Below are 25,754 nucleotides of genomic sequence, written 5' to 3'. Positions count from 1 at the left end.
CTATCTAACGCATTTCTCTTCCTCGCTTCTTGACGTAGGTAATTTGGCTATTTTCTTTCCTACATCACATCAATGATTGGACCTTAAGAAGCACTTCATGATCACAAGGTTATTTGAAGCATCCTGAAGTCATCGAATAAATAGACTTTCCTTCGGTTTGCGGTTTATTGTATTCCCCTACGAATATTTGCCATTTGCTCAGGACACCATGATATTTTAGATAGACACTTTTTCAAGATTAATAAGCAACTTTTGTAGACTAAAGTTAAGGAAGGATAGACAATAATTAAAAAAAAACATAAAGTGGGTCAGTCGGCATCTTAGGAGGGAATGGATAGTTGAAGTTTTAGTTTTCAGGTAGGCTGCTGGAGGTAAGGTTGCCAACTGTCCCCTAATAAGCCGAGACATCCCGTATATTGGGCTAAATTGCTTTGTCCCATACGGGACCGCTCTTATCCCGTATTTGACTGCTAGTACTTGGGTCGAGGGGACTGTCGGGTCGGAGCGCCCAATTTGATCCCGCCTCACCCGTCCCGAGCCGAAACATCACCGATTCCTTTTCTCCAGAGATGCTGCCTGACCCGCTGAGTTACTCCAGCATTTTGTGTCTATCTTCAGTGTAAAACAGCATCTGCAGTTCCTTGTTGCACCTCTCCTAATGGTTCTTGATTCTTGGGAATCCAGCCTAGTTAGTGTTAGTTATAAGAACAATCTGCATTCAACATGTTTCTGTGCCACAAACCAATCTCAAGTGCAGTTGAAATGTCTTACATATAATTATTTATCTTATGTTCGAGTTCATGTCTATTCCAGTTCCAAATCATTCATCTGCTATCGTTAAGAAAAGAGTTATGTTTTCATGACTTTAGGATATTACAAATCACTTTACTACTTGTGATGTTTGTCAGAATTGTAATGTAGGAATTATTGCATTAAATTTGTCACAGTCCCAATGCTCACTTAGACTATTCACATCAAAGCTATTCGACATTAAGGATGAATACCTGAAATCTTGATCAGAATGGAAATGATTGGATAGTTCACTCATCAATCATCTGGGACTTTCATTTTGGGCACCATATCTGAGGAAGGATGTGCTGGCTCTGGAGAGAGTCCAGAGGAGGTTTACAAGAATGATCCTAGGAATAAGTAGCTCAACCTATGATGAACGTTTGTCAGCACTGGGCCTTTGCTCGCTGGAGTTTTGAAGAATGAGGGGGGATCTCATTGAAGCATGCAGAATAGTGAAAGGCTTGGATAGAGTGGATGTGGAGAGGATGTTTCCACTAGTGGGAGATCCTGGGTCATAGTCTTGGAATTTAAGGGCATTCTTTTAGGAAGGAGACATTTCTTTAGTCAAAGGGTAGTGAATCTGTGGAATTCTTTGCCACATAAGGCTGTAAAGGCCAAGTCAGTGGATATTTTTAAGGCAGAGATAGATCTGTCCTTGATTATTACAAGTGTCAGAGGTTATGGGGAGAAGGCAGGAGAATGGGGTTAGGAGGGAGAGATGGATCAGCCATGATTGAATGGCGGAGTAGACTTGATGGGCCGAATGGCCTAATTCTATTCCTATCGCTTATGACCTTATGACCTTAAGTAATCACTTTTCAGTTCCTTCATTCTGTTGAAGTGATAATTCTACTGCACTGGGTAAATAAGAGGTGAAGGAACATTTTCTGGGATATAAAACGTGAAAGGCATGGATAGACTGGATTTAGAGTGGATGTTTCCACGAGTGGGGGAGTCTAAGACCAGAGGTCATAACCTCAGAATTAAAGGAAGTTGCTTTAGGAAGGAGATGAGGAGGAATTTAATTCGTTAGAGAGTGGTGAATATGAGGAATTCCTTTCTATAGAAGGCTGTGGAGGCCAAGTCAGTTGATATTTTTAAGGCAGAGATAGATAGATTCTTGATTAGTACAGGTGTCAGGGATTATGGGGAGAAGGCAAGAGAATGGGGTTAAGAGCGAAAGGTAGCTCAACCATGATTGAATGGTGGAGTAGACTTGATGGGACGAATAAAGTAAGCATGCAGGTACTGCAGGCATGAAGAAAGCCACTGGCATGTTGACCTTCGTTGCGAGAGGATTTGAGTTTAGGACAGGGCCCTGGTGAGATGCACGTGGAGTATTGAGTGCAATTTTGGTCTCCTAATTAGAGGAAGGACATTATTGTTATTGAGGGAGTGCAGCATAGGTTCACCAGGTTAATTCCCGGGATGGTGGGACTGACATATGATGAAAGAATGGGTCGACAAGGCTTGTATTCTCTGGAATTTAGAAGGATGAGAGGGATTCTTACAAAAACATATAACATTTTTAGAGGATTGGACAGGGTAGATGCAGGAAAAAAGTCCCCGATGTTCGGGGAGTCCAGAAGCAGGGGCCTAATTTAAGAATAAGGGGTAGGCCATTTAGGACTGAGATGAGGAAAAACCTTTTCACCCAGAGAGTTGTGAATCTGTGGAATTCTCTGCCACAGAGGGCAGTGGAGGCCAATTCACTGGATGTGTTCAAGCGAGAGTAAGATTTAGCTCTTAGGGCTTAGGGAATCAAGGGATATGGGGAAAAAGCCAGAATGGGGTACTTATTTTAGATGATCAGCCATGATCATATTGAATGGCAGTGCTGGCTCGGGCTGAATGGCCTACTTCTGCAACTATTTTCTATGTTTCTATGAATAACCTTATTTTGCTCCTAGCACTTTTGAATTTATGAGCTTATGAACAAATCGAAAGTATTTGGCTTTATGTCCGTTAACATTGATTTCCTTTTGTTTGTAGGCCAGGTATGCGGGCGTCATCTTCCGTCATGAAGGCTGGCCGTTGTGTGTCCATGAAAAGGTGGTGGTGCAGTTAACATCTCTCCATAAGGTCCCTCTCAAGGCTGGAGACTTTTACATTCAGGTTGCACCACAGGGGAACCAATCCGCGAAACTGGTGCTGAAATGCCTTTCCGCAAATGGGCAGTCAGTGGAAGAGGTCCTTGTTCCCGAGGATGTCTATGCAAAGCTCTTCACCGCGGAGTTTCTGGAGAATGTGAGCCGTGAGCGTGAGTTTTCCCTGCACAGCTGCCTTTTAACGAGCGGCACGCTTGTCCTCCGCGTGCGCTGGGAGAACGTCATTAACCCTGTGTTTGTCAACAGGCCCAAAACCGAGCCGGCTAACTCACATTCCGGCACAAACCGCCGCGACCAGATCGCGGCCGCCACGGAGAAGATGCCGCAAATGACAAAAAGCAGCAACCTGCCGGATCACTGCAGTCCCACTGAAGCAGTGGTTCCAATGGAAAAAACAGCAATTTCGGAGGGTAACATGGAGTGTGGGATCCAGCTGTCCGAGAACATGCAACCTTTTGGAACTTGCATCAAACAGGAAGCTGCCAAGGGGTTGAAGGAAGGAGACAACTCATTGTTTTGCCCAAGTTTTGACAGCACTGACATAATCCCTTTACTGAGTTTAGCTCAACCCACTCCACTTCCTGATGAGGCCCCGACAGTTAACAATGAAGTGTTGGTGGTTCCCAGCCCTGAGGCCAGGGTTACTACGAAAGTTTTAACCTTTGCCACAGACTTGAGTAGCCCTTGTCAAAAGAGGAAGCAGCGGCGAGACTCAATGTACCTCGAAACAAGACGCTTGTTTAGGAAGTCGTACATGGAGGCTTTACAGAATCCGATGCCACTGGGCTTCAACTCCGAGGGGTCGATAGCTGAGGAGGTGTTGGAGCATAAAACTGAGGTGATCACTAATGGAAACTTAAGGATATTTACCAAGAGACACAGTGAAAAGATGAACCAAAAGCAGGATCCACATGTCAGCGGCTCGGAAAGTAAAGTAGTGACCGAAGGGGATAAATGCACCCAGATCTGCCAAGACCCAGTTGGGCCTGTCACATTGCAAGATCAATCCTCCACTCGAATATGTCGCAGAAGATCCAAGTCTTTGGACATGGCATATAAGAGCTTTCAGGATAAAGCTTTAAAGACGCGATTCTCTTCCGGTGATTCCTCAAGAAAAAAGGTATCAAATGGCCATGCGGTAGAAATGGATAAGTTGTCTCCTGACTCGTATCTTACCGATGGTGGAAGCACCCCCAAGACTCCAGGTAAGGATAGAAATTCAGATCAGCTATTTGACTTCCGCTAATTTAAATCAACATTAAATCTTAATAGTGCAACAAGGAAAGAGAAGTCATTTTCCAAATGAGATCCTACATTTCTTTAGTGTGAAGCCGGTGAATCTGTGGAATTCATTGCCGCAGATGACTGAGGTGACCAGTCATTGAGTATTTTTAAAGTGGAGATTGCAGGTTATTGATTAGTAAGGGTGTCAAAGATTAGGGGGAGAAGGCAGGACAATGAAGTTGGGAGGGAAAGATAGATTAGCCATGACTGAATGGCAAAGTAGAGGCGATGGGCCGAATGGCCTAATTCTGTTCCTATGACTAATGAAGTTATGAATATGTCTGAATGTGTCAAAATGCTACTGTACTTAGGACCTACTTGTGCGAGTTGAAATCCTGCAATTGTTAGTGCGACAATGAGCTGATGATCTGTTTATAGTTAATAGTTGATGGATAAATATTGATAATTTGGAAAAACTACTTCAGAACTTCAAACTTCAAAATATTGCAATCTTTCAAAATCTTTCACATTCCTTTGAGAGAACAGGCGGAACTTTGGTTCTCTCCATCAGTCTGAAAAAAATTCTTAAGGGGTTGGACAGGCTAGAGGCAGGAAGATTGTTCCCGATGTTGGGGAAGTCCAGGGCAAGGGGTCACAGTTTAAGGATAAGATGGGAAATCTTTTAGGACCGAGATGAGGAAAATCATTTTTTACACAGAGAGTGGTGAATCTGTGGAATTCTCTGCCACAGAAGGTAGTTGAGGCCAGTTCATAGGCTATATTTAAGAGGGAGTTAGATGTGGCCCTTGTGGCTAAAGGGATCAGAGGGTATGGAGAGAAGGCAGGTACGGGATACTGAGTTGGATGATCAGCCATGATCATATTGAATGGCGGTGCAGGCTCGAAGGGCTGAATGCCCTACTCCTGCACCTATTTTCTATGTTTCTATGTTTCTATGAAGAAGGGTTTCGGCCCGAAACGTTGCCTGTTTCCTTCGCTCCATAGATGCTGCTGCACCCGCTGAGTTTCTCCAGCACTTTTGTCTACCGTCGATTTCCCAGCATCTGCAGTTCCTTCTTAAGAACTTTGGTTAACTCCGACCTTAAATATTACAGCTTCATCAATGTTGCCTATATTGCTTCATGAGAATCATACAGTCGTAGTCATTGAGTGATACAGTGTGGAAACAGGTCCTTCAGCCCAACTTGCCCATACCGGCCAACATGTCCCAGCTACACTAGTCCCACCTGCCTGCGCTTTGTCCATAATCCTGTCTAACAGTTTCTTTAATGTTGGGATAGTCCCTGCCTCAACCACTGCCTCTGGCAGGTTGTTCCATGCACTCACCACACTTTGTGTGAAAAAGCTACCCCTCAAAATCCTATTAAATATATTCCCCTTCACCTTAAACCTATGTCCTCTGGTCCTCGATTCACCTACTCTGGGCAAGCGACTCGGTGCATCTACCTGACCTATTCCCCTCATGAATTTGTGGGATTCTTTGCCACAGAAGGCTGAGGAGGCCAAGTCAGTGGATATTTTAAAGGCGGAGATAGATTAATTTTTTGATTAGTACGGGTGTCAGGGGTTATGGAGAGAAGGCAGGAGAATGGGGTTAGGAGGGAGAGAATAGATCAGCCATGATTGAATGGTGGTGTCGGCTTGATGGGCCAAATGGCCTAATTCTACTCCTATCCCTTGACTTTGTGACCTAATTGTGGCTTAGTCTTCAGGGTTGTAGAATGGACTAGGATCCGTGATCTTTTTGCCTCAGCAACTTAAGGGTCTGTCCCACTTGGCGTCATTTGAGGGTCAGGTAGGTGGCGCGCGAAGATTTTGTGAATCCTAAAATCCTGGGGCGCCACACGCGACCGCACATCACTGCCTACGCCACCACGCCTCACCACGTGCCATGCGCACGTAATACACGCCATGCGAGCATCACCTGCGCGTCGCGCTTCGTGACGCGTAGTTTATGTCACGTAAATGACGCGCAAATGACACCCGAGTGGGATAGGCGCCTTAAGCACTGCTAAGTGAGTGACGATTGGATTTGACAAGCCAAAGGACAAGCTTTTTGCCTGAGGATAGTGCAGCCAACTATGTGAAAGACTGCAGGCGGGCTGAGAATAACGAGATATCTTAGATCACTTTTTGTCACAATAATGACTTTGATTGGAGGCATTTTATTGCTTTGGCAAAGGAATAAAATCAGATTAGAGGGATATGTACAGAGTGTTCCATGGAAAATGGGTACGAGTTTGGGAGGCTTCATTCAAACAGCAACATTTAATAATAGATCTTAAGGCAATATGTCTTTCCCATAAATTTACATCAGACAGATTGTGATCTGGGTAGTTTCCCCTGAACAAACAAAGTTCTCTCGTAGAGTGATGAATACTGATAGGCCTCGAGGCCTCCACATTAAATGAGTTCAACCACTATACTTGTGTTCGCCTGGGTGTCTATTTGAAATTATCTGTCTTGATCCAAAGAAGAGCCGACAAATTTCAACAGAGGAATCTTTTGAAAAAGAGAGAAAAGCATGCTATCTCAAAAACAACCTAACTGGAGTGAAACATATCATCTTTTATTCCTTAAAAAGTTTAAAGGCTTCATCCATCAGTATACATTTTAAATATTGCCATTCATGCAAAAACAATCTCAAAACTGCTGGAAGGCTCTGAGGATTTGTGGCTAAATGCCTGATGTGTAAAATTGGATCAGGCATCTTAATCTGTGAAGACTGAGTGAAATCTCTTGATACGAAGAAACAGCATTAATCCGTGTTAAACAATAGCCATTGGCGAAGCAACACAACTCCAAGTCTGGAAGAGTAACATCGAAGACAGTTTCTTCCTGTGTGTTAATTTTAGCAACGGGAAGTGTTTTTTGTATTTAGTGATATTGTTATTTTACAAAAAAAATGCTATATAGGTTCAAATGTTGCGCATTAATCGCGGCAGTTTGGTGACAAAACATTTCCCCCATTAAAAGACTTTGATGCATTTGCAACCCAATGTGCCATCCCAAATTTGCCGGTGGATTCCAGCACGCTGGTAACTTTGTGAATGTTTATGAATCCTGCATTACGCTCGGCTGTGGCACAGAGAGAGCTTGAGGCAGGAGATTGTGGATATGTAGCATAGTGTAACTCAGACAGTATCCTGGACATTATTGTCTCGGTATAGGTGCATAATGGTCCAGATAATGCAGATCCCAAACTGCTTGGAACAAACATTTTGGAATAATAGTTAGGGTGTCAGGGTTGGAGGAGGGGGTGGAAGGGTGATGTTTCATTATGTTCCCAATGCATCCATATTTGCACCATCCATATTTGCACCACCAGGTAGAACAAAACTGTGGACTGGGATGCTTCCCGGATTATTTGATGCTTCCCGGATCACTGTATAGAAGCCCGGGTCGGGGACCGGTACAGGGGTGCAATTAGGGATGCATAGATAACATGATGCAACATCAGTCTGAGGAAGGGTCTCGACCCGAAACGTCACCTATTACTTTTCTCCAGAGATGATGCCTGGCCCCCCTCCCCCTTAGTTACTCCAACATTTTAGACAATAGACAATAGACAATAGACAATATGTACAGGAGTAGGCCATTTGACCCTTCGAGCCAGCACCGCCATTCAATGTGATCATGGCTGATTATCCCCAATCAGTACCCCGTTCTTGCCTTCTCCCCATATCCCCTGACTCTGCTATTTTTAAGAGCCCTATCTAGCTCTCTCTTGAAATGATCCAGAGAACTTGCCTCCACCGCCCTCTGAGGCAGAGAATTCCACAGACTCACCACTCTCTGTGAGAAAAAGTTTTTCCTCGTCTCCTTTCTAAATGGCTTACTCCTTATTCTTAAACTGCGGTCCCTGGTTCTGGACTCGCCCAACATCGGGAACATGTTGTTCAAGCAGGAACTGCAGATGCTGGAAGTTCGTAGGTACACAAAAGTGCTGGAGAAACTCAGCGGGTGCAGCAGCATCTATGGAGCGAAGGAAATAGGTGACGTTTCGGGGCCGAAACCCTTCTTCAGACTGATGGGGGGGTGGGGGGGAGAAGGAAGGAAAAAGGGAGGAGGAGGAGTCCGAGGGCGGGGGTAGGGCGGGAAGGAAGGGGAGGAGACAGCAAGGGCTAGCAAAACTGGGAGAATTCAACGTTCATGCCATCCGGACGCAAGCAACCCAGGCGGAATATGAGATGTTATGAGGTCCCATCGGGAACATGTTTCCTGCCCTTAGCGTGTCCAAGCCCTTAACAATCTTATATGTTTCAATGAGATTCCCTCTCATACTAAACTCCAGAGTGTACAAGCCCAGCTGCTCCATTCTCTCAGCGTATGACAGTCCTGCCATCCCGGGAATTAACCTTGTAAACCTACGCTGCACCCCCTCAATAGCAGGAATTTTGTGTTAATCTTCCTTTAATCTTGCTCAGTTGGCTGCATTATATATGGCAAAACTGTCTAACAGCTTTAAAGAAAGTGATTTAAAAGTGAGCCAGGGTTTTATAATTAGAAATACCATCCAAATGTCTGGAAAATCTACCTGTCCGGCAGCACCAAAATCCTGAGCACGTTGGATTATCAGAGATTTATTGTACAATGATAAAAATGTCCAGTGCTGTCAGAGGTGCTGCATCTCTTAAAAGAAACCCATCAAATTAAGGCCCCACCAGCTTCTAATGAACACACGATATCTTATGGCATGCCCGGACAATGTTCATATTTCAGATACCTCCACCTGAAAAGCAGAACTAGCACTTTTCCCATTGTTGTGGGGCAGTAATGTTTTCCGATAAGTGCAGACTAAGACTCCAATCTAGAAACAAATATTTGACTATGAAGTGTATTAAGGTGTCCTGAGCACACACTATGGCATTTATGGAGGATCCAACCATTTGCTTTGTTAGCTCAGGCTTTAGCTAAGATTCCTACATGTGACGTTACTATGAATAGTTGCTGTACAACATATAGGCCAGCTTCCCTTCCTGAAATTATGTTTTATCATCATTTCTAAACTATTTTTGTGCCAGAATTTACCATGAATGCCATGTAAGGGTGTTCGTGGTAATGAGGAGAAAGCAGAAGAATGGGGTTGACAGGGAAAGGTAGATCAGCCACGATTGAATGGCACACTAGACTTAGAAACATAGAAACATAGACAATAGGTGCAGGAGGAGGTCATTCGGCCCTTCGAGCCAGCACCGCCATTCATTGTGATCATGGCTAATCGTCCCTTATCAATAGCCCGTGCCTGCCTTCTCCCCATATCCCTTGACTCCACTAGCCCCTAGAGCTCTATCTAACTCTCTCTTAAATCCATCCAGTGACTTGGCCTCCACTGCCCTCTGTGGCAGGGAATTCCATAAATTCACAACTCTCTGGGTGAAAACGTTTTTTCTCACCTCAGTCTTAAATGACCTCCCCTTTATTCTAAGACTGTGGCCCCTGGTTCTGGACTCGCCCAACATTGGGAACACTTTTCCTGCTTCTAGCTTGTCCAGTCCTTTTATAATTTTATATGTTTCTATAAGATATCCCCTCATCCTTCTAAACTCCAGTGAATACAAGCCTAGTCTTTTCAATCTTTCCTCATATGAACGTCCCGCCATCCCAGGGATCAATCTCGTGAACCTACGCTGCACTGCTTCAATCACAAGGAAATTAGGAGACCAAAACTGTACACAATACTCCAGATGTGGTTTCACCAGAGCCCTATTCAAGGCTCTGGGCCATGTAGATGGGCCAAATGACCTAATTCTGCACCTAGAATTTATGAATGTGTGAACTTATGAATACTAACTAATGGTGAGATTAATTTTTGTGGTCATATTCTTGGCATATCCAATAATGGATAGAATGAATCAGTTTGTGGAATTGTATCTCATTAAAATAACAATAGGTTAACAGTGTAGACATGACCAAGAAATTATTAGGTGAATAGATATTCACAACCTGAAGGGGTTACAGTTTAGTGATCAACTTGAGTGGTAAGGAAATTGTATCTGACTGATATTTGAATTTATGATTGTAAAAATTTGGTTCGGGGAATAGCAAATTGTGATGTTTATTTTAGAGATACAGTGCGGAAACAGGCCCTTCGGTTCATCGAGTCCGCACCAACCAGCGATCCCAGCACATTAACATTATCCTACACACACTAGGGACAATTTACACATACACCAAGCCAATTAACTTACATACCTGTACGTCTTTGGAGTGTGGGAGGAAACAGGAGATCTCGGAGCAAACTCACGCAGTCACGGGGAGAACGTTCAAGTTCCGTACAGACAGTACCCGTAGTCGGGATCGAACCCGGGTCTCCGGTGCTGCAAGCGCTGTAAAGCAGCAACTCTACTACTGCGCCACAGTGGCTGCCCAAAGTGGATGTGCATCCACTTTAAAATGATCCTAATTACGCACATGGACCAGAACTGAGACTGCCCTGTATGGTACAGATTTCAACTGGTTCTAGCTCCAGGCAGAATTTAACATAACAATAATAACAAGATTCTTACGAGCATATTTTGCAATTCAGCATTAGTGATAGGGAGAGGGAGAATCTGCTGGAGGAATTCAATGGCTACACTGACCCATTGAAGGGGGAATTCCTTTAGGACCGAGGTGAGGAAAACATTTTTCACACAGAGAGTGGTGAATCTGTGGAATTCTCTGCCACAGGAGGTAGTTGAGGCCAGTTCATTGGCTATATTTAAAAGGGAGTTAGATGTGGCCCTTGTGGCTAAAGGGATCAGGAGGTATGGAGAGAAGGCAGGTACAGGATACTGAGTTGGATGATCAGCCATGATCATATTGAATGGCGGTGCAGGCTCGAAGGGCCGAATGGCCTACTCCTGCACCTATTTTCTATGTTTCTCTGTTTCTGTGGAGGGATCGTTAGTCTGTATCCCTCCACAGATGCTGTCTGACTTTATGAGCTCCACCAGCAGTCTGTTCTTTTTCTTAAAAGCCCCAATAATTGTTCAATGTACTTGCCAGAAAATGTATGTGTAGGAAGAAACTGCAGATGCTGGTTTAAACTAAAGATAGACAAAAAATGATGGAGTTACTCAGCGGGACAGGCAGCATTTCTGGGGAGAAGGAATGGGTGATGTTTCAGACTGATGTCAGAGAAGACGGAGATACATAGATAAGGAAGTGTAAGGTGTGAAAATGGGACAAAGGGAATCAGATCAAGGAAAATGTAGACTAGATCACTGTTAGCTGGGAGAAGGTAGCAACAAAGCAAACAGAGATAAAATGCCGTCGGAGACAGGAAGACTAGTCGGAAAACTGGGAAGGGGGAGGGATGAAGAAAGCCAGAAAGTTTATGTTAAGTCAATCTTACAAAGTATGTTCTAATCTCACAATGCCTTCAAACATACTTTCCAAATATGTGTTGTTGCTAAGGATTGTGTGGGTGGGCAGGGGAAATAAAGATCTCATGTAGAGAAATGAGAACTTTAACATCTTGGGCACTTTGCCCGGTGACTTATTTATCAGAGGACAAATTTTATAATTTTGTCATCTCGTAAAATGTAGCGAAGAATCATTCTGCATATAGCCCGTGATTTAATTCAGTGCAGTTTGTGAGTCAGTTCTTGTTGGAGTGTTGTAGGGCATTGTAGGATTACATAATGAGGGTGATGTTGGGCGAGTCCAGAACCAGGGGTCACAGTTCAAGAATAAGGGGGAGGCCATTTAGGATGAGGCTGAGATGAGGAGAAACCTTTTCACCCAGAGAGTTGTGATTCTGTGGAATTCTCTGCCACAGAAGGCAGTGGAGTCAATTCACTGGATGTTTTCATATAACCATATAACCATATAACAATTACAGCACGGAAACAGGCCATCTCGACCCTTCTAGTTTGTGCTGAACACATAATCTCCCCTAGTCCCATATACCTGCGCTCAGACCATAACCTTCCATTCCCTTCCCATCCATATAACTATCCAATTTATTTTTAAATGATAAAAACGAACCTGCCTCCACCACCGTCACTGGAAGCTCATTCCACACAGCTACCACTCTCTGAGTAAAGAAGTTCCCCCTCATGTTACCCCTAAACTTCAGTCCCTTAATTCTCATGTCATGTCCCCTTGTTTGAATCTTCCCTACTCTCAGTGGGAAAAGCTTTTCCACGTCAACTCTGTCTATCCCTCTCATCATTTTAAAAACCTCTATCAAGTCCCCCCTTAACCTTCTGTGCTCCAAAGAATAAAGCCCTAACTTGTTCAACCTTTCTCTGTAACTTAGTTGCTGAAACCCAGGCAACATTCTAGTAAATCTCCTCTGTACTCTCTCTATTTTGTTGACATCCTTCCTATAATTAGGCGACCAAAATTGTACACCATACTCCAGAATTGGCCTCACCAATGCCTTGTACAATTTTAACATTACATCCCAACTTCTATACTCAATGCTCTGATTTATAAAGGCCAGCACACCAAAAGCTTTCTTTACCACCCTATCTACATGAGATTCCACTTTCAGGGAACTGTGCATAGTTATTCCCAGATCCCTCTGTTCACCTACATTCTTCAATTCCCTACCATTTACCATGTACGTCCTATTTTGATTTGTCCTGCCAAGATGTAGCACCTCACACTTATCAGCATTAAACTCCATCTGCCATCTTTCAGCCCACTCTTCCAACTGGCATAAATCTCTCTGTAGACTTTGAAAATCTACTTCATTACCCGCAACCCCACCTATCTTAGTATCATCTGCATACCTACTAATCCAATTTACCACACCATCATCCAGATCATTGATGTACATGACAAACAACAGTGGACCCAACACAGATCCCTGTGGCACCCCACTCGTCACTGGCCTCCAACCTGACAAACAACCATCCACCATTACTCTCTGGCATCTCCCATTCAGCCCATTTCAAGAGAGAGTTATATTTGACTCCCAGGGTTAAAGGAGTTGTCCCTTGAGAGGGAACACGCGGTGTCCACGGGGACGGTTGAGGCCTTCCGTGACCGCTGGTCACCGCAACAGGTCGAATGTATAATTGATAAAAATGTTAATATTTTAATTTGATAACTTCTTTGTAAAATGCCAATATAGGCATTCTTTCATCGTGTTACTACATTGCGTACTTTGATCGTGTTGTATTTTTGTTTTGTTCTGACTAAAAGCATTTTGTATGAAAAAAAATGGCTAAAGGAGTCAAGGGATTTGGGGAGAAAGCTGGATCGGGGTACTGATTTTACTTGATCAGCCATGATCATATTGGATGGCGGCGCTGGCTCGAAGGTCTGAATGGCCTACTCCTGCACCTATTTTTCTATGTTTCTATGTTTGTACGATTTGCATTCAGCAGGTTGCTCTCAGAGCGGTGTGGCTGGGACAGACAGGAGGGGCAGCTGCCACTCGGATTTAACCCAGACGCTGGAGACCACAGAGACCACCCCCTCACCAGCGTGCCCTCAAACCACAGTGCAGTTCCAACGCAACGCCCAAGTCTGCAGCAGCCTCCCTGCCACGGCTGCAGAGGTGAACCTGGACCTGTTGCATTCGGGGATCGCTCAGTTACCAGGTTGGTGCCTTCGACTGACAGAAAATGGCTTCAGTGATTTACAGGTGAAAACGAGTTTCAGTCAAATTATCAGGTGGATCCTCAGCCGTGGCTGAGCAGGAAACATCGAAGGGGGCAATATTGTACACTCTGGGTAAATATACACTACTCAGAAATATATTAAAGTAAAATCACTTTTGTTTCCATCTGAGCAGATGCCGTGCAATTAAGGACATAAGGAATAGGAGTAGAATTAGGCCATCAAGTCTACTCCAACATTCAATCAAGACAATTGGAGGCTGCTTTGTCCTTATCATTCATTTGAAAGAATGGACTAGTGAACCGTCCTCTCTGCTCTTTGCTTGTTATTCTCTACAATTTTTCAGATTGAACAGTGGTCTTTAGAAAGACCTTTCCAGTGTTTTTCTGTTGTCATTTCCGATGCGCAGGTCCTGCAGTTGCTTGCTCTTTTAGCTCATGGAGAGAGTGGCTGCTTGGGTCTCATTTGTGGCAGATGGGGGAAAATGACATTGATAATGTTCATGACATCAATATGCAAGTACTGGAGGTCATGCACTCATGAAGTTTAGCTGTTACTGATTTGATGATATTTAATAGCAACACATGATCAAGCTTGCAGAACTGAATGGATATGTCCAGAAAATGAGCTCCAAATATTAATCTGGATTCCACAGGGTTAAAGAGACTGGCCCATGAGGTCTGGCCATTTCTGTCCTTCTTCTCTGATCTTTATTCCACAAATTTTCCATTGCAGCCATAGTTTTCCAGTTTGGCCATTGGTTTTACACCCAGTTAAGAGTTATAGACTCTCATAGAAACATAGAAACATAGAAAATAGGTGCAGGAGTAGGCCATTCGGCCCTTCGAGCCTGCACCGCCATTCAATATGATCATGACTGACCATCCAACTCAGTATCCTGTACCTGCCTTCTCTCCATATCCCCTGATCCCTTTAGCCACAAGGGCCACATCTAACTCCCTCATAAATATAGCCAATGAACTGGCCTCAACTACCTTCTGTGGCAGAGAATTCCACAGATTCACCGTGTGAAAAATGTTTTTTCTCATCTCAGTCCTAAAAGATTTCCCCCTTATCCTTAAGCTGTGACCCCTTGTCCTGGACTTCCCCAACATCGGGAACAATCTTCCTGCATCTAGCCTGTCCAACCCCTTAAGAATGTTGTAAGTTTCTATAAGAACCCCCCTCAATCTTCTAAATCCTAGCGAGTACAAGCCGAGTCTATCCAGTCTTTCTTCATATGAAAGTCCTGACATCCCAGGAATCAGTCTGGTGAACCTTCTCAGTACTCCCTCTATGGCAAGAATGTCTTTCCTCAGATTAGGAGCCCAAAACTGTACGCAATGCTCCAGGTAAACTCTCACAATACTGAAACAGGCCCTTCAGCCCTCCAAATCCGTTCCAACCATGAAGTCCCTAGTTACAGTTATTCTACACCTAATCCCATTTTATTCTTCCCACATTTCCAAAAATACCCCCAGAATTTTACCATGTTCATAAGTTCTAGGAGCAGAACTAGGCCATTCGGCCCATCAAGTCTACTCCGCCATTCAAACATGGCTGATCTATCTTACCCTCTCAATCCCGTTCTCCTGCCTTTGCCCCATAACCCCTGACACCTATAGCTGAGAGGCAATTCAACTACAAACCTGCATGTCTCAGGGTTTGCGAGGAAACCAAAATACAAACCGTGCACTCTCAGAAACTCAAGAAGTAACCCTTCATCAACAAAGCCCGAGGTCAGGATTGAACCTGAGCTGCTGGATCTGTTCGACAGCAGCTTTACTCTCTGCGCCTCTGTGCCATGTCCACCATTTTCATTGAAATTCAGTGTAAGCTCAAGTAATAACACTTAACTTTCTTGCTATGTTCGATATGTTCCCAATGTTGGGCGAGTCCGGAACCAGGGTCCACAGTCTTAGAATAAAGTGGAGGCTATTTAAGATTGAGGTGAGAAAAAACGTTTTCACCCAGAGAGTTGTGAATGTGTGGAATTCCCTGCCACAGAGGGCAGTGGAGGCCAAATCACAGGATGGATTTAAGAGAGAGTTAGATAGAGCTCTAGGGGCTAGTGGAGTCAAGGGATATGGGGAGAAGGCAGGCACGGGTTATTGATTTGGGACGATCAGCCATGATCACAATGAATGGCGGTGCTGGCTCAAAGGGCTGAATGGCCTCCTCCTACACCTATTTTCTATGTTTCTATCTTCTGGACTCAAGACCGAATTCAACAACTTTGCTTAGTTTTTTGGTTTAGAGAGACAGCGCAAAAACAGGCCCTTCAGCCCACCGACTCTGCGCCGACCAGCAATCACCGCACAGTAATACTATCCTACACACGAGGGGCATTTTAAAATTACCAAATTACTGAAGCCAATTATTCTGCAAGCAATGTATGTCTTTGGAGTGTGGGAGGAAATTGGAGCAGCCGGAGAAATCCAAGCAGCCACAGGGAGAACGTACATACTCCGTACAGACAGCACCTGTGGTCAGGATCAAACCCGGGTCTCTCGTGCTGTAAGGCAGCAACTCTACTGCTGTGCCACTGTGCCACCCTGAGCTAACACTTTATGCCTTTGCTTACTGATGTCAGTATGAGACAAATTAATCTGAACTGTCTGCTGAGTTCTACCTTTCAGATTTTTTTCTTCTTTTGCCAAACTCTTTTGACCTCTTTTGAACCTCTGAGGCTGAATGGGCAGACAGTTGAGCAGGTATAGGCCTTTAGATACCTGGGCACAGAGATTGACACCCGCCTGTCCTTCTCCCAGCACACAGACTCTGTGTACAAGAAGGCACAGCAACGCCTGTTACTGCTGAGGAAACTCAGGAGCTTTGATGTCAGACAGGACATTTTAACAGCTGTCTATAAATCACTTATAGAATCTGTACTCACCTTTAACATCACATCCTGGTTCACCCTCACCTCTGTCAAAGACAAATCAAAGCTTTCCCGGATCATCAATCAGGCAAGCAAAATAACTGGCAAAACTCAAAATCAATTATCAGTACTAGATACAAGATACAATTTAATTGTCATTTGGACCCCTTGAGGTCCAAACGAAATGCCGTTTCTGCAGCCATACATTACAAACAAATAGACCCAGGCCACAACATAATTTACATAAACATCCATCACATAGCTGTGATGGAAGGCCAAAAAAACTTATCTCTCCACTGCCCTCCCCCCCCCCCCCCCCCCCGATGTCAGAGTCAAAGTCAAAGCCCCCGGCTGGCGATGGCAATTGTCCCGCGGCCATTAAAGCCACGCCGGGTGATTCGAGGTCGCACACCGGGTCTTGGTGTTGGAGCCCCCGGCGTGCGCTCGCAGAGTCCCGTGGCCATTCCAAGCCGCGTGGGGAGGTGATGTCAGGCCCCTCTCCAGGACCTCTTCGACCCCGCAACTCGGGCGGGAGAAGTCGCCGTTGCGAGAGCCCTGAAAATCGGTCTCCCTCCAGGGACCCGCGGGCTCCCGGTGCCGCCGTCCACCAGACCCGCAGTTGCAGCCTCCGAATCTCCGGAGGTCGGGCCGCAGCAGCAGCAGCAGCAGCGCTCCTCCACCGCTCCACCCGCTCCGGACTCGGCCAGCCCCGCGACAGTGACGGTGAGTCATCAGCACCAGAGTCCCCGGTCTCTTCCTGTTGGAGGCCGCTCCTCGTTGCAGCCCCAACGATAACGGAGACCCGACAAGAAAAGGTCGGGTCTCCCGTGCAGGGAGAGATTTAAAAGTTTCCCCCTCCCTCCCACCCCACCCCACCCCCCCCACACACACACACCCCCACAAAAAAATAACAAAAACTACATAAAAAACATAGACAGAAAATAATAAAAACGCGGACGGGCTGCAGAGGCCGCTGCTGACGAGAGTCGCGCCGCCTACACACACACCCAGGCAGTTAAAAGGAAAGCCAACCTCATTACACAGGATCCCACCCACCCCCTGCACAAGTCTTTCCAACTTCTGCCATCAGGCCGCCGATATAAAGTCCCCCTATCCAAGAAAAACATCCACAAAAACTCATTCATACCCATTGCCATAAACAGCTTAAATAAAAAATAAACAATGGACAAATTAACCCTGACACATTGTCACTTTACATGTATCCACAACTTTTATCTTGTCTATTTTTACAGTTTTTAATCTTTATATTTGCTTTTAAGATCGATACACACTGTGTGTGCTCGCAGAAATCAGTGTAGTATGACTGCTTATCAGTACATTGTCCTGTCTGTATGTTGAGCCACGTCAAAGAAGGTTTTCTGTTACGACAGACAATAAAGTTTTCTGAATCTGAATCTGAATCTGAAGCAAATTAAATAAAGTAGGATACAAAGATAATGGTTTTACAAACACAGTGAGAAGAAAGGAAGGGGGGGGGCTTTGAAAGTATTTAGAAACTTCTTTAAAGATTGTTCAAAAACAAAACAAAATAGCAGCTGTGGAAGTTAGTGAAGAATTATTTCAGTACCACCTGGCTGCCACATGAGCTAATGCTAGGAAACTATTTGGCCATATGTACATGTGTACATGGGTTTGTGACTTTACACTTCCTTTAGATAAGTAAACAAGTTAAATCAAGCTCCCAGACATGATTTATCAATCCAAGACTTATCTGTAGCAAGCAGACCAATGTTAGGAAGTCACTGATGTAAAGTGTTCGTTTTGATATTTCTCCACTGGCCCAAAAATAGCTAACTGTTAATAAATCCATCAGCCACAGTGAAAACTCAGTGATAAACACTGACTGCTTGACACACAATTACCTCATTTGCAATCCCATCTTTGGTGTAGTCTAGCGATACAGCATGAAAACAGGCCCCTTGGCTCCCAGATTCCGTGCCGACCAACAATCACCGGTACACTACTTCTATGTCATCCCAGTTTCGCATCCTACACAGTAGGGACAATTTACAGAAGCCAAGTAACCTACAAATCCACAAGTCTCTGGAGTGTGGGAGGAAACCGGAGCATTCGGGGGAAATCCATCCAGGGAAACAGTATAAGCTCTGTGGAGACAGCGCCCATAGTCAGTATCGAACCTGGGTCTTTGACATTGTAAGGCAGCAATGTCCTATTCTCTTTTCTCTCTACTATTGATGGCGGGAGTCTTTGATTGCCTTGATCCTATTCCTGAGAAACTCCTCCTCAGTTCCCTCTCCCTCTCTTCCTTGACTCTTGTTTCATAACTGAACCAAGCTTTAGTGATCATTCCTTGACAATCCCTGATATGTCTCGTCATTTACTTATTTACCTTTGCCCACTCTGCCCAACTTTGGACTGTAAACGCCTATCTCACCAGGGACTAACTCTACAGAACGTTTTTCCTTCCATTATTTTTCCTTCCATTATTTATTATGTAAAAGAATATGTGTGTTATGATTGTGTTTATAATTTGTTTGGTTGTTTTGTTGTTTGTCTTTTGCACAAAAGTCCGCGAGCATTGCCACTTTCATTTCACTGCACATCTCGTATGTGTATTTGACAAATAAACTTGACTTGACTTGACTTGACTCTGCGGAGCATAGCCAAGCATTTTCTAACTTATCCTTACGCTGGTCAACGTGATGCACATTTCCAATAGAAATGGGAATAGGTTTTTTTTTGTTTGAAAGAAAAATAGATGGTGAAGAATGAGCTCTTGGCCTTATTATTTGTGATTCATCTTGCAGGGAACAGAGACAAAGTTGGCCGAGCTGTGATCCAGATCTGGACACACAACATAATCTGGTTGAATCAAAGTTACCCCAGCATGGAACTGACCAATCTACTGGGGTATTACTTCACCATTCCCAGGTAAGGAAACTGTGGGGGATTTTATTTTTCACCCAGATTGTTTTTATCATGAGTAGGGCTCCTCAATTAGCCTCGAACTCAGTTGCTTGCTAGACCATTTCAGAAAGGAAGACTACCTTTCCTGAAGCATGGGTTTTGAATGAACCTGACAGAGGCACAATAGATGGAATAGACCAGCACAAAACAGGGCTGGCAACAGATGACCTAATTGTCGGCTGAGGAAGATGTGCTAACGACACGGATATGAAGATGTGAACAGTGGAACAAGTAGAAACATAGAAAATAGGTGCAGGAGTAGGCCATTCGGCCCTCCGAGCCTACACCGCCATTCAATATGATCATGGCTGATCATCCAACTCAGTATCCTGTACCTGCCTTCTCTCCATATCCCCTGATCCCTTTAGCCACAAGAGCCACATCTAACTCCCTCTTCAATATATCCAATGACCTGGCCTCAACTACCTTCTGTGGCAGAGAATTCCAGAGATTCACCACTCTCTGTGTACATTTTTTTTTCTTGTCTCAGTCCTAAAAGATTTCCCCTTTATCCTTAAACTGTGACCCCTTGTTCTGGACTTCTCCAACATCGGGAACAATCTTCCTGCATCTAGCCTGTCCAACCCCTTAAGAATTTTGTAAGTTTCTATAAGATCCCTCAATCTTCTAAATTCTAGCGAGTACAAGCCGAGTCTATCCAGTCTTTCTTCATATGAAATTCCTGACATCCCAGGAATCAGTCTGGTGAACCTTCTCTGTACTCCCTCTATGGCAAGAATGTCTTTCCTCAGATTAGTAGAACGACTAGGGTAGGGAGGGGAGGAAAGTAATGCAGGAGTTATTTGAAATTAGAGAAATCATTGTTCATAACATTGGGTTGTAAGCTGCCCAAGCAAAATATGAGGTGCTGTTCCTCCTATTTGCATTGGGCAGTGGAGGAGGCCCAGGACAAAAAGGTCAGTGTGGGAATGGGAAGGGGAGTTAAAATTGTTTGGCAACCTGGAGATCACGTAGGCCAAGGCGTGCTTAGCGTAAGTGTTCAGCAGATGGAATTTTCTGACAGTGCAATCGTTTCTTAATCTTTTATTTCCAGTGGCATCTCTCGTTGCATGAAAATGCACATATGGTATATATAGAGTAGAGGAAAAAAATTGTTAATTTCCTCTCTCCTTTGCTTTTGAATTAATGACGATATAGATGAAGAAGAGCGGAGAAGAACTTCCATTATCGGAGTTTACAAAAAACGATAAAATGCGATAGGGAGTTCCATTGGCTTATTTCCTTAAAAATACAATCACACTAACAGTGCTGTTGTGCTTTAGATGCGACGTGCAGATGTGCTGGCTCAGTCAACTATTGACGTTAATTAGTTTTGTCCTAAGTGGCCACCTTGGAAACATCTGTGACTTTGAATCCTTTTTCAGCTTGGAAAACAAAGGGAGTAAATGAAACAAAAAGCACTTACGTGGAAATCAAGGGGGAGAAAGCAAGTAATATAATAGTGTATTGGGCAGCAAATGATTGAGGGGACAGTTGTTAACAAGTAGGAAGCATCAAAGTATGTTCGCTGAATCAAAGCTGGGTCAGATCTGCCCGTATTTAACCGGGCCAGACTTGGAGACCCAATAATGGTGACCAGGCACGCGGGAGGTCTTAAACAGCTGTAAGCCCTCAAGTAGTGTGCTACAGAGCTACAATACTGCACTGTTGGGACTGGGTGTGACAGTAGCAAAACTGGGCGGAATCTCCAGCTGATGCTATCATTAGGCTGTATAGATTTGATATTCATGGATATTTAAGAACTACTAGAATGATATTAAAAAGATTTACAACATAATCAAAAACCTTTAATTAACCCAATGTTTCATAAGGAATAGGAGCAGAATTAGGGCCATTCAGCCCATCAAGTCTACTCCGCCATTCAATCATGGCTGATCTATCTCTCCCTCCTAACCCCATTCTCTTGCCTTCTCCCCATAACCTCTGACACCCACACTAATCAAGAATCTATCTATCTCTGCCTTAAAATATCCACTGACTTGGCCTCCACAGCCTTCTGTGGCAAAGAATTCCACAGATTCACCACCCTCTGACTAAATAAATTTCTTCCCATCTCCTTCTTAAAAGAATGTCCTTTAATTCTGAGAATATGCCCTCTACTACTAGTGGAAACATCCTCTTCACATCCATTCTATCCAATCCTTTCATTATTCTGCATGTTTCAATGAGGTCCCCCCTCATTCTCCAGCAAGCTCAGGTCCAGTGCCGACAAACGCTCATCATAGGTAAACCTACTCATTCCTGGGGTCATTCTTGTAAACCTCCTCTGGACCCTCTCCGGAGCCAGTACATCCTTCCTCAGATATAGTTTCCTATGTTCCCCGCATGGGAAAAGCTTAGACATTTCCATTGTAACAAATTAGTGCTCCGATCCTGTTCCATGCCAAGTTTTAGTGTATTAGAACCTAGAACGTGTACTGCATAAGAACAGGCACTTCGGCCCACAATGTCTGTGCCAAACACGATGCCATGACTAACTCTTATCTCCTTGCACCTAAGCTATATCTCTCCATTCTGTGCATATCTATATGCCTATCCAAAATCTCTTAAGTGCCATCATCATATCTGCGCCAAACACCAACCCCTGCAGCGTGTTCCAGGCACTTACCACCCTCTGTGTAAAAAGTTTGTCCCAAACAATTCCTTTACTCTTTGCCCCTCTCACCTTAAATCTATGGCCTCTAATATTTGAGTTTTCCTTCTTGAAAAACTGTCACAGGCAGAGTACGAATTCAATGCATGAAGTCATCAAATTGACAACTTATCACCTGTGTTTCAGAATTCTTGTCGGACGGATAAATGTCGCATTTAGTGAAAAATAAAATCACCCCAGGTTCCCTTTGGTACCTTTTGCACTTTTAACTAGGACATGCATCAGTGACAGTTCATCGTTGTGAGAACAAAAACATTAAATACAAACTTTTCTTTTGAAGCAAATCAAATACAAAACAACCCCTGTGTTGGCGTGAACTTTGTAAATCCGAAAAGAAGAATGTATTTCATATTTACTTTGACAAGGTATTTCAAGAGTTTGGAATATATTTTCCGGAGGAATAATCTCTTTAAATTGGTGATGAAGGTGCTAAGACACACAAAGCAAAGTATACCCGAGAACAGCAAGTTCAAAGAATGAACAAATTATTTCCTCTGACCATATCAAAATGGATTTAGTTCCTTCAGCAGGCTCAAAACAAGAAGGATGTGTGTTTGTCCACAGCCCCTGCAAATGTTTTTTTGGCATGCACTAAAATTTTCCTACAAAACCTGGCACAGGCAGCTCAGGATGTGTGTCGATACACTATTATAGATTGTGAGGGGAAGGTGAACGATTTCTTTCCTATTCCTTTTCCCTCCTTTGCTAGCGTGTCCGCAGAGTACAGGAGACTGCTCGGGCGTACCGAGGGCCGGCTACATCATCAGGATTACCTTCTTTGGCCTGAGACGTTAAATTGAATCTGTCTGCATTCCCGAACAGACGTGAAAGATCTCCTGATATGTTGTCCATGATTTATTGTTCAGCCAACATCATTAAATAAGACAGGCCAACAGAACCGTTATCACATTTGCTGCTTTGCACCTTTGCTGGTGTGCACTGTTGCCATGCTTTTAATTAGTTTTGTTTAGTTTAGACGTACAGCATGAAAACAGGCCCATTGGCCCACGGACACAGCAAACAACCATCACCTGTACACCAGTTCTTTGCTAGCCCATTTTGCATCCTATATTCTTTGGAGCGCAGAAGGTTAAGGGGGGACTTGATAGAGGTCTTTAAAATGATGAGAGGGATAGACAGAGTTGACGTGGATAAGCTGTTTCCATTGAGAGTAGGGAAGATTCAAACAAGAGGACATGATTTGAGAATTAAGGGACAAAAGTGTAAGGGTAGCATGAGGGGGAACTTCTTTACTCAGAGAGTGGTAGCGGTGTGGAATGAGCTTCCAGTGGAAGTGGTGGAGGCAGGTTCGATTTTATCATTTAAAATAAATTGGATAGGTATATGGACGGGAAAGGAATGGAGGGTTACGGTCTGAGCGCAGGTAGATGGGACTAGGTGAGAGTAAGTGTTCGGCACGGACTAGAAGGGCCGAGATGGCCTGTTTCCGTGCTGTAATTCTTATATGGTTATATAGGCAATAACTATAGGCAATTTACAGAAGCCAATTAACCTACAAACCTGCACGTCTTTGGAATATGGTGCTGCGAATATGTTACAATAATGAATAAAGCTCAGAAAGTAACTTGTTGGCCGTGATGAGTTTTTGGAGATTCGTGGTTTTGCACAGAAACCGGTCCTTCGGCCCAACGTCCCTCCCCACCACTTTGCCTAACTGAGTTAGTCCCATTTGCCTGCATTTGGCCCATATACCTACAATTCATTCTCATCCATGTATCTATCCAAATGTCTTTTAAATATTGTAGCTGTACATGCCTCCAGTTTCATCTGGCAGCTTGTTTTGTAAACCCATCACCTTGTGCGTGAAAATATTGTCCTTTGGGTCACATTGAAATCTTTTCCCTCTCACCTTAAACCTACGCCCTCTCTTTTTAGATTCCCCTACTCTGCGAGATAGACGGTGACCATCCTCTCATGATTTACCTCTATAAGGTAATCAATAAGGTCATTAAATCTACTTCTACTTCCTAAGTGCAGGACAAAATGCCCCAATCGCTCCAGTCTCTCCTTTATATGACTCGTCCCACTTTACCTAAGATCTTCTCGTTCCCATTTGGTTTTGGTATTTGTATTGTTGGTTTGGCTTGTTATTGGCATGCGGAGAAAAGCAGTGAAAGATTTGCGGGCTAGCCAGTCAAATCCGACCATCCAGTACAATCAAGCCATACATATGCACAGCAGGTTTCAAAGAGAAAACCAGAGTGGAAAACAAAGTGTTTCAGTATTACAGACACAGAGAAAGTGCAGATTAATAGTAAGATTAAACAAGAACTTACCAGTTTGAAGTTTGATCTGTATTTTATGAGGAGTTACGATGAGGGATTACGTGAAGAAGCCCGCTCAGGGCGCAGGCGCGGCATGCTTCCAAGCAGCGGTGTGGAATCACAGACAGACACACGTATTTGAAGTAACATAGTAAAGAACAAAGAGACATCAATTATCAGTTTGATCCATGTAATGAGGGTGGGAGCGGAGGGCACGTAATCCCTCATCGTAACTCCTCATAAAATACAGATCAAACTTCAAACTGGTAAGTTCTCGTTTAATCTTACTATTTTACTTCGGAGTCACGTGAGTGACTTCGTGAAGATTTCAAAGCTCTGTGATTTCAAACCGTGTAACAGTTTTACTCACTCACTGCCGAAAACTCTTGAGGAAGGAAGTGTTATTGTAATCAACCAATGAATCTGTTTTCAAAACAAAACGGTATTTATTAACAATAACAAAAACAAATAGCTCCCCCGGGCTTTAAATTAAATATTTGCAGTTTCTAAAATTCTTGCTGCAAATAAATCAGGCTTCACCAAAGGCTTGTCATAGAACGTCCGGAATGTGGATTCCCTCGACCATCCTGCTTTGTTCAGGATGAGGTCAATAGGCACATTCATCCTTGCTGCCGTTGATGTGGATGCTGCCCTGGTGGAATGAGATTTATATACATTAATGTCTATTCCAGCAGCTTCCAATACCCGTTTTAACCATCTTGAAATGGTCTGGCTCGTTACCCTGCCATGTGGTTTTTTGTGGCTGACCCATAAGGCTCTTTCACTTCCTCGGATATTATGGGTTGTGTCAATGTAATGTTTGATGTGGGTCACCACACACAATCGTGGCTCTATTGGGTAGGCCCGGAATACCACTAGCGTGTTGGATGTTCCTGGCCTGCTTTGTTTTATCAGACCTTGTAGAGTGAAGGTTACCTGGTCTGACGTTGTTTCCATGCTGTCCAGTCGAAGTTTATGCAAATGACTGGACCCTCTGTGCAGATACTAGTGCCATAAGCATGAGCGTTTTTTTAATGTCAATGCTCAAGGCTGAGGGATCTTGCTGGTGGTCTGTCCCGAAGGTATGTGAGACAACACTGATGCCCAAATTTGAGTATATCTAGGCTTGGGGGGCTTGATGTTATATATGCCCCTCATCAGTTTGACCACCAGCGGATGGGACCCCGTGGGCTGATGTCCTGCAGGTTTGAGGTAGTTGGAGAGGGCACTACGTGCCGTGTTGATGGCACTGTAGTCAT

The 25,754-nt window shown here is 44.0% G+C and overlaps 1 protein-coding gene across 2 annotated transcripts in view; it reads left to right on the top strand.

Moving 5' to 3' along the window:
• The window catches only part of LOC129715985 (uncharacterized protein KIAA1755-like), a 155,579-nt gene extending 136,059 nt beyond the window's left edge, over window positions 1–19,520 (top strand). Inside the window, exons 3-5 of one of the 2 annotated variants that reach the window (XM_055665871.1) lie at window positions 2,785–4,105; window positions 13,472–13,687; window positions 19,377–19,520. In XM_055665871.1, coding sequence (XP_055521846.1) covers window positions 2,785–4,105; window positions 13,472–13,687; window positions 19,377–19,504 — 1,665 coding nt within the window. In that variant the 3' untranslated portion in view covers window positions 19,505–19,520. Of the gene's footprint in view, window positions 1–2,784; window positions 4,106–13,468; window positions 13,688–19,376 lie in introns of both variants that reach the window. The other variant, XM_055665870.1, reaches the window with a different exon arrangement.
• The last annotated feature ends 6,234 nt before the right edge of the window (window positions 19,521–25,754 follow it).

Source organism: Leucoraja erinacea, unplaced genomic scaffold (genome assembly GCF_028641065.1).
Source record: "Leucoraja erinacea ecotype New England unplaced genomic scaffold, Leri_hhj_1 Leri_157S, whole genome shotgun sequence".
NCBI classification, from domain to species: Eukaryota; Metazoa; Chordata; class Chondrichthyes; order Rajiformes; family Rajidae; genus Leucoraja; species Leucoraja erinaceus.
The sequence above is the reverse complement of the archived record's forward strand: the minus strand, read 5'-3'. Positions and strand labels throughout refer to the sequence as shown.